At 40.4% G+C, this 13,954-nt stretch overlaps 1 protein-coding gene across 3 annotated transcripts in view; it reads left to right on the top strand.

The window, feature by feature from the left end:
* Window positions 1-13,739, top strand: part of MAS1 (MAS1 proto-oncogene, G protein-coupled receptor) — a 61,465-nt gene extending 47,726 nt beyond the window's left edge. For 2 of the 3 annotated variants that reach the window (XM_073586859.1, XM_073586858.1), the window contains 2 exons: window positions 4,971-5,041; window positions 8,913-13,739. In XM_073586859.1, coding sequence (XP_073442960.1) covers window positions 8,990-9,943 — 954 coding nt within the window. In that variant the 5' untranslated portion in view covers window positions 4,971-5,041; window positions 8,913-8,989 and the 3' untranslated portion in view covers window positions 9,944-13,739. The remainder of the gene's footprint in view (window positions 1-4,970; window positions 5,042-8,912) is intronic. The other variant, XR_012234381.1, reaches the window with a different exon arrangement.
* The last annotated feature ends 215 nt before the right edge of the window (window positions 13,740-13,954 follow it).

The raw sequence follows: 13,954 nt of genomic DNA, 5'->3' as shown, positions 1-13,954 counted from the left end.
CAAAATTTCCCGCCATCGCTTGGGCGCCCAGGGCCACGGACCGGGTCGCCGCTGCTGTGACACATCCCGCTGACACCGGCCCGGTACCGAGTACCCCGCTGCCCTGGGAGGGCGACCCACATGAACGTGATGTCAAATTTAAAAAAGAAGTCGATGAATAAATAAATAAATACTGGAATTGCGGATCCTGAGATAAGGTTCAAGTGAGCTTAGTGAGACTCCACAGATTCCATTGGCGGTGATAGAGAGTTCGTGCTGTGATGGTTTATAAGAAACATATAATAAACGTGCCATGAAGGTTTCAGAAAAGCAGTATGTGTGAAACTAAACAATAAAGGATACTGGGAAATTCGTGGCTGGCTGGTACTGATTGGTGTACAAACACCACATCAGAGGTAATAACTGGATGGAGTGAGTGCCAAGACAGATACCTGAAAGCAGCTGTAATGGAAAAATTCCATATATCTAATATATAAAGCTCAAAGTGTGTATGTGTGTGTGTATGTCTGGGATAGGCATCCGCACCGTCGCAGCTACAGCCACAAAATTTGGCACAGTCACACGTCTGGACCCCGAGAGCGTCCTAAGCTATGTTGTGAGACGAAATTTTAACCCCGCGCGTTCCAATTCACCAAACAATTTTGCCCCTATCTGCATACTGGGGAAAAAGTGTGTGCGAGTCAAGCCCCGCCCCTCATTATGATGTCATAATGCCCCTATTTGCATACTGGGGAAACAGTGTGTGCGTATCAAGCCCTGCCCCTCATTATGATGTCACAATGGTTGCCATGGCGACGCTGATTCATCATAGGTTGCAAGCCCCGCCGCTCATTATGATGTCATAATGGTTGACTATGGAATGGAGGATGAGTGATGGGTATATGGGCACTGGACTGTGGGATGGAGCATATGTATGACGGGTATATGGACACGGGACTATGGGATGGCGGATATGTATATGAGCACGGGACTAAGGGATGGAGGATGTGTGATGGGTATATGGGCACTGGACTATGGAATGGAGGATGTGTATGACGGGTATATGGGCACGGGACTATGGGATGGCGGATATGTATGATGAGTATATGGGCACGGGACTATGGGATGGAAGATATGTATGATGGGTATATGGGCATGGGACTATGAGATGAAGGATGTGTGATGGGTATATGGGCACTCGATTATGGGATGGCGGATATGTATGATGGGTATATGGGCACGGGACTATGGGATGGAGGATATGTATGATGGGTATATGGGCATGGGACTATGAGATGAAGGATGTGTGATGGGTATATGGGCACTCGACTATGGGATGGCAAATATGTATGATGGGTATATGGACATGGAACTATGGGATGGAGAATATGTATGATGGGTATATGGGCACGGGACTATGGGATGGAGGATATGTATGATGGGTATATGGGCATGGGACTATGAGATGAAGGATGTGTGATGAGTATATGGGCATGGGACTATGGGATGGAGAATATGTATGATGGGTATATGGGCATGGGACTATGGGATGGAGAATATGTATGATGGGTATATGGGCATGGGACTATGGGATGGAGGATGAGTGATGGGTATATGGGCATGGGACTATGGGATGGAGGATGTGTGATGGGTATATGGACACTGGACTATGGGATGGAGGATATGTATGATGGGTATATGGGCACTCGACTATGGGATGGTGGATATGTATGATGGGTATATGGGCACGGGACTATGGGATGGAGGATATGTATGATGGGTATATAGGCATGGGACTATGGGATGGAGGATATGTATGATGGGTATATAGGCATGGGACTATGGGATGGAGATATGTATGATGGGTATATAGGCACGGGACTATGGGATGGAGGATATGTATGATGGGTATATAGGCATGGGACTATGAGATGAAGGATGTATGATGGGTATATGGACACTCTACTATGGGATGGAGGATATGCATGACGGGTATAGGGGCACGGGACTATGGGATGGAGGATATGTATGATGAGTATATAGGCACGGGACTATGGGATGGAGGATATGTATGATGGGTATATAGGCATGGGACTATGGGATGGAGGATATGTATGATGGGTACATAGGCACGGGACTATGGAATGGAGGATATGTATGATGGGTATATGGGCATGGGACTATGAGATGAAGGATGTATGATGGGTATATGGACACTCTACTATGGGATGGAGGATATGCATGACGGGTATATGGGCACGGGACTATGGGATGGAGGATATGTATGATGGGTATATAGGCACATGACTATGGGATGGAGGATATGTATGATGGGTATATAGGCATGGGACTATGGGATGGAGGATATGTATGATGGGTATATAGGCATGGGACTATGGGATGGAGGATATGTATGATGGGTATATAGGCACGGGACTATGGGATGGAGGATATGTATGATGGGTATATAGGCATGGGACTATGGGATGGAGGATATGTATGATGGGTATATGGGCATGGGACTATGAGATGAAGGATGTATGATGGGTATATGGGCACGGGACTATGGGATGGAGGATAATTATAATTTGCTATAACTAACCACAGTTAGTTACTATGCCCGGGCAGCGCCGGGCTCTTCAGCTAGTTATTAATAAAACAGCTGTCATGAGTAGGCACTATTCAGTACTGGAAGAAAACCAAGAAAAACAAGAAGGTAAATAATGATGGCACATAAACATGTGATGGAATGTTATGTAAATGAGGGAAAGGAATGAACCCAAAACAATCAATTAATACCTGGGTATATTCATGAATAATTGTGGAGAAACCGATGTCTGAGAAGCAGCGGCTAATGAGGATGAGAGGGCACTGGAGTTGATAAATGAAATGAGTATAAATGTATGTTCTGAAATAGGCTACATAATGTGGGATATGGACAAAATGAGGACTGAATTACCACTTTATAAGGGAAATTACTAGATCCACGAGATTGACAGCCTGAAATATGAAGGATCCGGTATAGCCAAAAATCGGTGTGGGTGTCCACAAACTTGAGCTAAAAATGAAACAGATGGAAGGTATATGTAGCACTGTGGACAAAAGGATGCAGAGTGAGCATTATCTGAAAAGTGCAAAATCACCTGTAATTTGTGCGGGAAGAATATCCTGTGTTGTATGTAGAAGGTATAAGCGTCCACAGTTGAATGCTGAAATTGAAGGAAATGGAACATATATATGAGGTTAAGAAGCATGAGGTAGTACAATGGCTGTGACCTAATGTGTCTAAAGGAAATAGAATCACATGTGATTATCCAAATGGTCTGTCCTGCCCAGGCAGGCAAGGGTGTCACAGGGAAGGAGAACGCGCTGTTAGGAAAAATTTTGTCTTTTTTGTAAACTCATTCTAGTTGAACCAAATGTGAAATTCTTTTTCTGATGAAGGTCAATTGTATGACAGAAAACATTCAAGAAGTATATTGAACTGGTTGCTTTTTACAATAAAGGAACTGTTTAATCAATTTTCTTTTTGAGTGCCAAGTTTTTGTACTATATATGTGTGAAGGAAGACCGGTTCCTTCCACGTCACCAATGTGATGTAACTACACAGGCACAGCTCTCCACCGCCACATTTGTCTCTCAGGTCAGTAAGGGAACTGCACCTAGAGCAAATGGCCGCCGAGGAGGATGTCCTGTTACCCGCTGGGTATTCTAAGATCCGTAATCAGAGTAAAAGCATCAGCCCAAGATTAATTTTATGGTTTAATTGCCTTAAGGGCGCACTAGATAATTACAGAAATATACAGTAAGCTATACAACGGAATTACAGTGGATTTGCAGTCAGAGTAAAATATAACAATAACGGTACAAGACTTAGAGATATTAAGCTGGAGGTCAATTTACCAGGTTGTAGGTTGCATGTGGATGCCGGGAGCTCTGCAGTCCACAGGTGCAAGAATCTTAGTTGCCGGACAAACCCCAAAGTGCTTGCCACTGCTCCCTTGGCAGATCTGTCCCCAGTTCCTTTTTAGATCATCATCTAGTTCTTCTGTGAGAGAGAGAGTCTCTGCCATGTGCTCCCAGTTCTTAAGCATGCTGGGTTCCTCCCCCCTGTGTCAGGGGGTGGGCTAAGAATCTCCACCCTTTAGCTCCCTGCAGAACTTATTCCCAATATCTAAGAAAGGGGGTCACTTTTTCCAGGATGATCGGATCAGGACATGAGAGGTAACAGTGAATGCGGTTTGTTTTGCCTGTCATGTGGAGAGCAAACATGGCCCATTGGGTTGCTGTGGAGGGCCAATCTCTATATCTCAGGTCCCAGAGCCCTCACCGACTCAGGAGGTGCACTGCCAGATGCACGATTTCCTCAGGGTCACGCGGATATTTTTATGAGTCTGTAACTCAAAAGGTGTGCTCATAATCCATGATCCTAGGATGGAGTCGGAGTGGCTGGGAGAGACAATGGATGTGTATTTCTGTGTCCAGCTGACAGGTATATTCTAATTGAAGCCCCCAGGCACCTTCGTGCCCCATGCTGGCGTGGCTCCTACTCAAGCTTTGAAGTTCTGTTTTGGCCTTATCTCATTATCATACTAAAAGACCTTACTATTCAACATTGGACCACTAAATCCTGCTTTCTTCAAAATACTTACAGGCCATGGTGGGTAGGAGCAGTTAGCTGTCAGACAAACTGGTGTCACTGGGACAGGCCAAGCTCAGACATGAAGCGAGCATTATGCCCCATATCCAAGATGGCGGCTGCTCCTTCATCACAACATGTAAAACAGATGTTGCTGTAATGCCCGCCAAACAAGGACAATCTGCACTTTTTGCGCAGTCATGTTTTATTGACAAGTCAGAAGATAATTGTGGAACATGGTACGTGGTTTCGACTGCTAACAAACCGATATGATGTATTATAATAAAATATACAAAGGTGAGTGACATCTAGGGCTATTTAATTTATGATTTTGTTTGATTTTTAATTTCAGTTTGTTATGAGTCTTTCTAAAGTCTAAGAATCCTGGAGTGGTTTGGGACATCCCTAGTCCCCACAAAATAGGTGAGAATTTTTTATATCAACTTATACATATTAATATTAATTTGAGCACGGTTCCTATTTTTATCATACACAGCTCTAAATCCTATTCATAGACAGTAGTGATGAGCAAGTATACTCGTTGCTTGGGTTTTCTTGAGCATGCTCGGGTGTTCTCCGAATATTTTGGGCGTGTTCAGAGATTTAGTTTGTGTCGCCGCAGCTGCATAATTTGCGGCTGCTAGACAACCTGAATACATGTGAGGACTGACTGTTTGTTAGGGAATCCCCACATGTATTCAGGCTGTCCAGCAGCTGCAAATCATGCAGCTCTGGCGACACAAACTAAATCTCCGAGCATGCCCAAAATACACGGAGAACACCTGAGCATGTTCGGAAATCTCGAGTAACGAGCACACTTGCTCATCACTAATAGGCACAGTTATAATATGACCTGCTGGCTGCCAGCAGCCTCCACTAGAAGGAGCATGAGAGCATATTGTTGATTTCAATACATAACAGTAGGCAGTAAACTCACATGCCCCCCATTTTGGTGGCTTCTTGAAGCCAAAGTTAAGTTCTGAATATACAGTCATATCAAGTCATAGCCAAAAGTGTTGGCAAAATTGAAATTGTTCCAGAAAGTAAAGTATATCTCCCTGAAAATTATAACAATTACACATGTTTTGTGATATACACACTTTTTTCTCCTATGTGTGCATTGGAACAATGCAAAAAAAACCAGAGACAAAAAGGATATAATTTCACACAAACCCCACCCCAAAAATGGGTAGGTAAAAAATTGTTGACACCTTTACATAATTGCGGGTAAGCAACTTTGTTTCAAGCATGTGACGCTCATTTAAACTCACATATGGCAAGAAACAGGTGTGAGCAACATGAAAATCACACCTGAAACCAGATAAAAAAAAGGGAGAAGTTGACTCAATGTTTGCATTGTGTGACTGTATGTGCCACACTAAGCATGTAGAACAGAAAAAGGAGACAAGACCTGTCAGAGGACTTGACTAGAAAAGATAAATGAAACCAAACCAGGTGTAGCTCACCATTAAAATCTTACCAGGGAAGAATGTTGTTTTTTTGTAGTACACATTTGGCTCGGCACACTTTTCTACACATCATTCCCAGACGAGGTTTTAATTGCGAGCTATGTGCTGGGTTATCTTTTGCTTACCTATTCAGATGAGACCTTGTTTTGGCACTTGGAGAGGTAGAATATTGTTAATAGGAAGGACCATCCATGTTTAGGTACACCTTGACATGGTTGGATTTCTTTTGATCAAAAAATCGCTAAGTACCTTACATTTTTAATGTTCACAGTAACAGTGGCGTTCATGCATTAATTAATTGCAGTGTGCTGACGCTTTGTGTATGCATATGTTTGTATATTAGCCGCCTAGTGTATTTGTTCATGTGTACTAATTAATACTAATTTAATACTAGAAGTATGCAGGCCCCATTTTTATGATGTTTTCATTAGCTTGTAAATTAACACAGCTCTAATGCCTTACTTATTTCGTCTTCATGGGCTTTCCTCCTTTTCTATAGCCTATTTTCTCTGCACTTGCTGAAAGGTCATAGAATCATAGAATCATAGAATCGTAGAGTTGGAAGGGACCTCCTGGGCCATCTGGTCCAACCCCCTGCTCAAAGCAGGATTCGCTAAATCATCCCAGTCAGATGTCTGTCCAGCCTCTGTTTGAAGACTTCCATTGAAGGAGAACTCACCACTTCTCGTGGCAGCCTGTTCCACTCATTGATCACTCTAACTGTCAAAAAGTTTTTTCTAATATCTAATCTGTGTCTCCTCCCATTCAGTTTCATCCCATTGCTTCTAGTCTTTCCTTGTGCAAATGAGAATAAAGATGATCCTTCTACAATGTGACAGCCCTTATGATAGTTGTAGACAGCTATTAAGTCTCCTCTCAGTCTTCTCTTTTGCAAGCTAAACAATCCCAAATCCTGCAACCTTTCCTCATAAGACAGGGTTTGCAGACCGGTCACCATTCTGGTCGCTCTTTTCTGAACTTGCTCCAGTTTGTTGATGTCTTTTTTAAAATGTGGTGCCCAAAACTGGACATGCTATGTCCTCTCTCTTTACATTGTAGGGATCTGTGTATAACCTCTTCTATGCTAATACATCTAACACTAAGAGAAGTGTAGGTAGGGAAGATGTAACAAGAGCCATCAGGAGGACCAGTAATAGAAGCTGTGATGCATTTGTAACATTTTTGCATTAAAAAAGCATTCACTTCAGTTATGCAAATTAACAATAAAAATTGGAGTGGTGTACATATCCTGTAAAGGGATATTTCAATATAAAAAAAATTGCATAGGTGACAATTGTTAGATCAATGTGAGTTCCACCTCTTTGACCCTCAATCGATTAGATGGTGAACTTCTGACCATTCTCTTCATCATCACCACCACAAGGAGTATTGCAATAGAAGTTCCAGGCTCACATGCGCCTTGCCACTTCATTCATTGTACATGAGAGTGATGAAGGTAGCCGGTTTATCTATCTTTGACAGTGGCATAGACTTTGAATGGAGTCAGTATTACACTATATCGGACTTAAAGTAACTGAAATCACAACCAATTCAGTTGCAGAAACAAAACTATGGCCATGATAATGGTGGTGGTGGAATTATGTTCTCCATTTGATGTGAAGGCCAAAGCTAAAGCCTTACAGATCAGTTTGAAATATTGAACTTGCAGTGGATTTTAAAATGTGCACCACATACATTATTTGGACAGATTCTATGCAGAGAAGCCACAGATTGGCCCCATAAAAAGACAGTAGGGCTATTCCATGAGTAGATTTACCGGTATATTTGTGGCAGCAAATGTGGTTTTAGCCTCAGATTTCTACCACAAATTGCATATTGGTTTTTACAATGAGCCAATCTTGATAGGGTGAATGTGTCCTTAGTGAATTTTAAGACATAAAGAGAAGAAAAATAAAGCATTTTTGTGGCATAAAATTTTATTGACCTGCATTACTGAAGGTAATTACGTGCTCAAAGGTGTAATTGCCAATGGTAACTTGCACAGTGGTAGGTACGATGACGATCATTGTAGATTGTGAGCCCTCACGGGCAGGGTCCTCTCTCCTCCTGTACCAGTTATGATTTGTATTGTTTAAGATTATTGTACTTGTTTTTATGTATACCCCTCCTTACCTGTAAAGCGCCATGGAATAAATGGCGCTATAACAATAAATAATAATAATAATAATAATAATAATAATAATAATGTGGGGGCCACACATTAAGGCACCTGGCCAAAGCTATTGTAGCAATGTGAAGAAAAAGCAGGAGGCTATGTTTCCATACAAATGTAATGTGTTCACTCTGAAGGTCATTTATTGAGCAAGTAAACCACGTCTGTAGATCTATGGGGCTGATTCATCATTGCATTTGTATTTTTTGGGCTAGTTCTTGGTATTTTGGGCTTGTGTTCCATTTACTCCTAATTCTATTAATAATAATATGTGCCTTTTTTAAACTCTATTTTATATGTGCTCATCTGTTTTGTATGTTCAATATTATGGGTTTATGATTTGAGTTTTCGGATGTTTTCAACTGATTCATCATTTGCGACTTTTCAAAAAGTCAAACATTTTTTTGCACAATCTTAATACTCTTCCTCCCTGAGATAAATTTTTGCAACATTTCATGAAAAGTGACTTAAATAAAAATGCAAATGATGAATCGGGGACTGTCCTTCAAAGTGATGATGAATGTAACAGAAGAGAAGTATCAGATACAAGAAACAGATAGACAGCAAGGCAAAACTAGAGCGCTATTCCCTAACAGCAAATGGGAACTTGTGCCAATGTCATATTAAGGTTGTGCTTCTCCTTTTTTTATAGGAATAAGAACATTAACATTCCTCCAAAAAACATATCGCATCTTTGGAAAGTCTAATCTTCTCTCTTATAAACTCATCATGGCTGAATCAGGAAACCTTTCAACCAACGGTACTCATCTTTCCTACACACCTGATTACGTCACTTACGCCGTTGTGGCTTGTTTTGCCATCATACTCTGCCTTCTGGGAATGATTGGAAATGCTATAGTGGCCTGGATTCTTGCATTTAAAATAAAGAGGACCAAATACACAGTGTATATCCTTAACCTTGCCATGGCTGACTTAACGTACCTGCTCTTTGTCACTGTCGTCTTGCTGTTGTTGGTTGAAACAATGTTAAATGGCAAAATTCAATCAAATACGGCATTGCTTGCGTTAGAAATAATGTATGATTTTGGATACAATGCTGGTATGCTCTTCCTTACATCAATAAGTATAGAAAGATGCGTTTCTGTTCTCTTCCCAATATGGTATAAATGTTACCGGCCTAAACACTTATCATCCATAACTTGTGGGTTCATCTGGCTGCTGGGTGCTCTCCTGTCACTTCTGGATAACTTTGTCTGCCCTTCACAGTCCTTCATGGCCTCGACTAAGGAGTGCAGCGGAATGCAAATATTCTCAACAGTCCTGACTTTCGTCATTATCATACCTTTGATGCTTTTGTCCAGTTTTATTTTAATCTATATCATTAAAACATCATCCAGTAAATCCAGACCACCCAAGATCTACATTGCCATAATAATCACGGTCCTGGTTTTCCTCATTTCGGTGGCACCTATCAGATTATTATGGTCTTTGCTCTTTTTCAAGGCATTCACAAACAAAATGTCTGCTGTGGCATTCTTTTTTGCCACCACCTATTGTACTGCTTTCAACAGTAGTGCCAACCCTTTCATATACTTCTTTGTAGGCAGACAGCGGAAGAAGAGGTTTGGAGGTTCCATCAGTGGTGCGCTAAGTCGGGTGTTTAAAGATGATGAAACTGAGCAGACATCTGATGGAAACACGACCAGCGTTAGCATGAAATAAAGATGCTGACCATTCAAATGAATATGAGGTTTTCTGCAGCACCCTAAGAAAAAGAAGACAGATATATGTAAAAATGGTTATTTATCTTACTTACCGCAAATGGGTTACATAGGTTGAGCTGTTGATACAGCACTTGTGAATTCTACTAAATTTTAGATTTAGAATGGTACACAAGCACCAGAAAATTACTGCACTTTATGCCTTTGCTTTGATTTTATGATGGCAGCTTTGATTTTTGAATGCCGGAATTACAAGGACCTAATTGTGTAAGAGCACAGCATGGAGATTGATAATACTTACAACTAAAACTAAACTAAAACTATATCACATTTCAAGAAAACATTCGATCCTATCATAAATTAATCCGTTATCACATGAGCGTAAGATTTTGTGAAATGCTTTTGAATTAATGCATCATGAAATATTCGATTACATTCACTAAGGAAACGATGTGGCGGCATAGACATAAAACATCCTAACCTATATGTGTCCAAATAGAGCTCACTTTACTGTTTCATAAAGCCGTAAGCTCAAAGAGAGACCATTTCAGTGGAACCACAGTATTTATTACAAGTACTGTTGTACTTTGTGAATATGGACTCCCCTTGCTTTGATGAGCTACTAATGAATTGTGTTCATTGTCGTAAAATTGCATTTTTATATGCATACCCCAACGTATTCTGAAAATGCTACTAAGGGCGCAGTCTGATGGCCGTATAACAATGGCGATCACCTCACAGTGCATGAACTGGCTGGCGGCTCTCTAGTGTGACAGCTGTGATGTGATCATCTTTAGTATTATACGGATGTCTGACTTTTTTCCTAAAGAAGAGATTAAATGCTTCCGGGAAGTGGAAGGGATGGAGGCACAAGGGCAGAGAGGTAGAATGAAGAAGTCTATGAGACAGATAGGGAATGGAATTTGGGTAGACTTGAACAAGAAGATTTGCAGGACCCTGCAGTAACGCCAGTAGTTCATGGCCAAAGCTTTGTAACCATATTGCACGCTGGGACATCTGCACCTCCTCTTATGACTGGTTGGCTGCTGTGACATCATTAAATTGTGGAGCGACACATGCATGTTGCCATTGCAGCCTAGTAATCAGAAGTGGCGCCATGATTGTTGCAGGTATCAGAAGGTCTGCAGTGCTCTGTTTCAGCATCCACGGGCAGCCATCATGGTTATTGAACCAAGGTACTGCAAATCTGTTTGCTCAACTTTTGATTTGAATACTATATAAAGGAACACTAAGTAACTAAAATGTTGCCAACACACTCGAGGAAAAGATGATTCTCTGTGTCAGGGCTCGCTCACACGAGTGTATACATCGGACAAGTGCTATCCAGTGTTTTATCGAATAGCCCTCAGACCAATGTTGTTCCATGGGGCAGTGCTGTTCAGTTTTTTTTTTCACAAGCCAAATCGGCAGAAGAAAATAATCTCAGCATGCTATAAGTTGCTGTGCAAATTGGATCATACCCCCATTCAAGTCTATTGGTTCGTGATAAACATCGGACTGTATGTCATCTGAGTTCAGTACGATTTCGACAGACTCACACAATGAAGTAGATGGATGAAATGTTGTTTTACACTTTCCCTTCACCAGTGCTATGATTCTCCAATCTGAGAAAATCTAATCACACTAAGCTGACTCTCGGTTCAAAGTCTGATCAGAGTTTTATCTGAATATCATTTACATTATTGATTTCATTCTCTCGCATGATAGAATCTATGCTTGCTTGACCCCGGCCTTATGCCTAGTGCAGTGTCAGAAGGGATCGTGCAGAGACTCTATCTTTGGCATTTTTTGAATTTCATTGTCATCCACCATCCACCCCTAAAGCCTTAAACAATATGTAGCATGAGTTTCTTCCCCAATTATGTATACCAAGTGTTCTTTTAAAAGGAAAGCTATCATCAGAAAATGACTTATTTTGTTTAAATTAGTTTTTTGTATTAAACATATTTTGAAAATATTGATTTTTTTTTTTACATATCACAATGCGTATTAAAAATGAAAAAAAAAATATCTTGCAGTTTTCACATTGGCCACTAGGGCTTTTTTAGGCTCTAACTTTCAGTTGTTTCATGAAACAACGGATGTATATAACTATAATGAACAGGCCGCAACCCAATCGTTTGTATTGAAGTATCTAATAAGCCTGCACGAAACTGATTGTGAAGGCAGAGAAGCAGGGTCAGCTGTGACAAGGCCTATTAGGAATGGTTGATCCTGTGTTATCAGCTGTGTAAAGATGTGCTACCTGTCATGGTAAACGTCCCTCTGATGATAAAAAATCTGAAAACTCTGGATGAAAAAACATGAAGTATCAATCAAAAAAGCCTATCTGTCCAGTGTGAAAATTGCAAGTTTACATTTTTTTTAAATAAAGACTGTGATATGAAATAAAATAAAAAAAGGATTGCCATAAAGACAACACAAAACAAACATTAGGGCTTTTTTATGAAAGTTTTAAGAGAGAAAAACTGTGACTTAGGTCCTATAAATACGGTTAGTAGCATAAATATGGCTTTGATAATATCTAATTTATGTTTATTTCTATTAACCTAGTGATAGAACACAGATGTGAGTGAAATTCACTCTCTTCTATTCATTTTGAACTCCAAATAATATTTGCTTTACATGAGGTCTTGAAATCAATATAGCACAGCCTTGTATGGTGTACTCAGGATTTCTGGGTTTATTAATGTCAAACTCAAGTTTAAAGGGAACCTGTCAACTCGTTTTGCTGCTATAAGATGCAGCCACTGCCTTTTGGGGCTTATCTACAGCATTCTATAATGCTGTAGATAAGCCCCAGGTCCGACCTGAAAGAGAAGAAAAACAAGTTAGATTACACTCACCCGGGGGCGGTCCGGTCCGATGGGTGTGGCGGGTCCGGGTCCAGCGCCTCCCATCTTCATGCAATGACGTCTTCTTCCTTGCTTCTGTCGTGGCTCCTGCGCAGGTGTACTGATTTGCCCTGTTGAGGGCAGAGCAAAGTACTGCAGTGCGCAGGCGCTGGGCCTCTCTGACCTTTCCCGGCGCCAGCGCACTACAGTATTTTGCAATACTTTTACACTACTGCACAGCATGTTAGACATGTAAAATGTAATATTACATTGACAACTTATAACGCGTAAGTCGTGACATCTTTTGAATAGAATTTACATTCCATGAGCTGAAAATGCTGTCCCTAATTAATACAAAGAACATGCAGTAAATTCTGAGGTTTGTGACTAAATATGTAGTCGATTACTTTTAATGTCATTGTTCTAATGTTTCTAAGGGGCATTGTACTGAAACTACACTTCTGCTTTTACAAACATGAATGTATTGATGGTTTTCACTGCTGCACAAGCCAATTATTATCTTAATGCCTTGCAAGTCATATGCATTTCATCAATTTTGTCTGAGAATGTAGCAGATTTATACAGTAGCTTAGACTTTATCACGTGAATTTATTTATCACAAGTCATTTATATGTATGGTATACTTTATAGGTTGCATGATTGATCCATTTTTGTCTATTTTCACACTAGCATTTCTATTCAGGTAGTTTATGCGACTAATCTAGCCATGACAAATACAATTTTCCCTACGAAAACTTGATGGATCCTATTAAAGTTAATGGGATCTGTGATGATTTATTTGTATCTGTTCAAAAACAGACTTGACTTTCCAACAAATCAAAACAATTAGAGGTATATAAGTGGGTAGAGAGCTAAATACATAATTTCATATATTACTTGTGCATTTGTTCATAAAAATAGATTAAAATGATGTTTGTCTTGTGTGAGATTAATGTTAATTCAAATTACTGCTATACAACTAAATGATTACATTAATTTGTGAAATACTACCAATTTTATCCATACTCACTTATTAGCAAAGGTACAGAAACAAATATCAGTCATTTTTAAATATTTCATTAACCCCTACATGTACGTTAAAGGTAGTGTCCCTGCCTTTGATTTGGGCTTGCATGCCGAGCTCACATCTTTCCCCG

The sequence above is a fragment of the Dendrobates tinctorius genome, unplaced genomic scaffold (genome assembly GCF_039654945.1).
Source record: "Dendrobates tinctorius isolate UK_male_01 unplaced genomic scaffold, ASM3965494v1 ptg000097l, whole genome shotgun sequence".
NCBI lineage: Eukaryota > Metazoa > Chordata > Amphibia > Anura > Dendrobatidae > Dendrobates > Dendrobates tinctorius.
The sequence above is the reverse complement of the archived record's forward strand: the minus strand, read 5'-3'. Positions and strand labels throughout refer to the sequence as shown.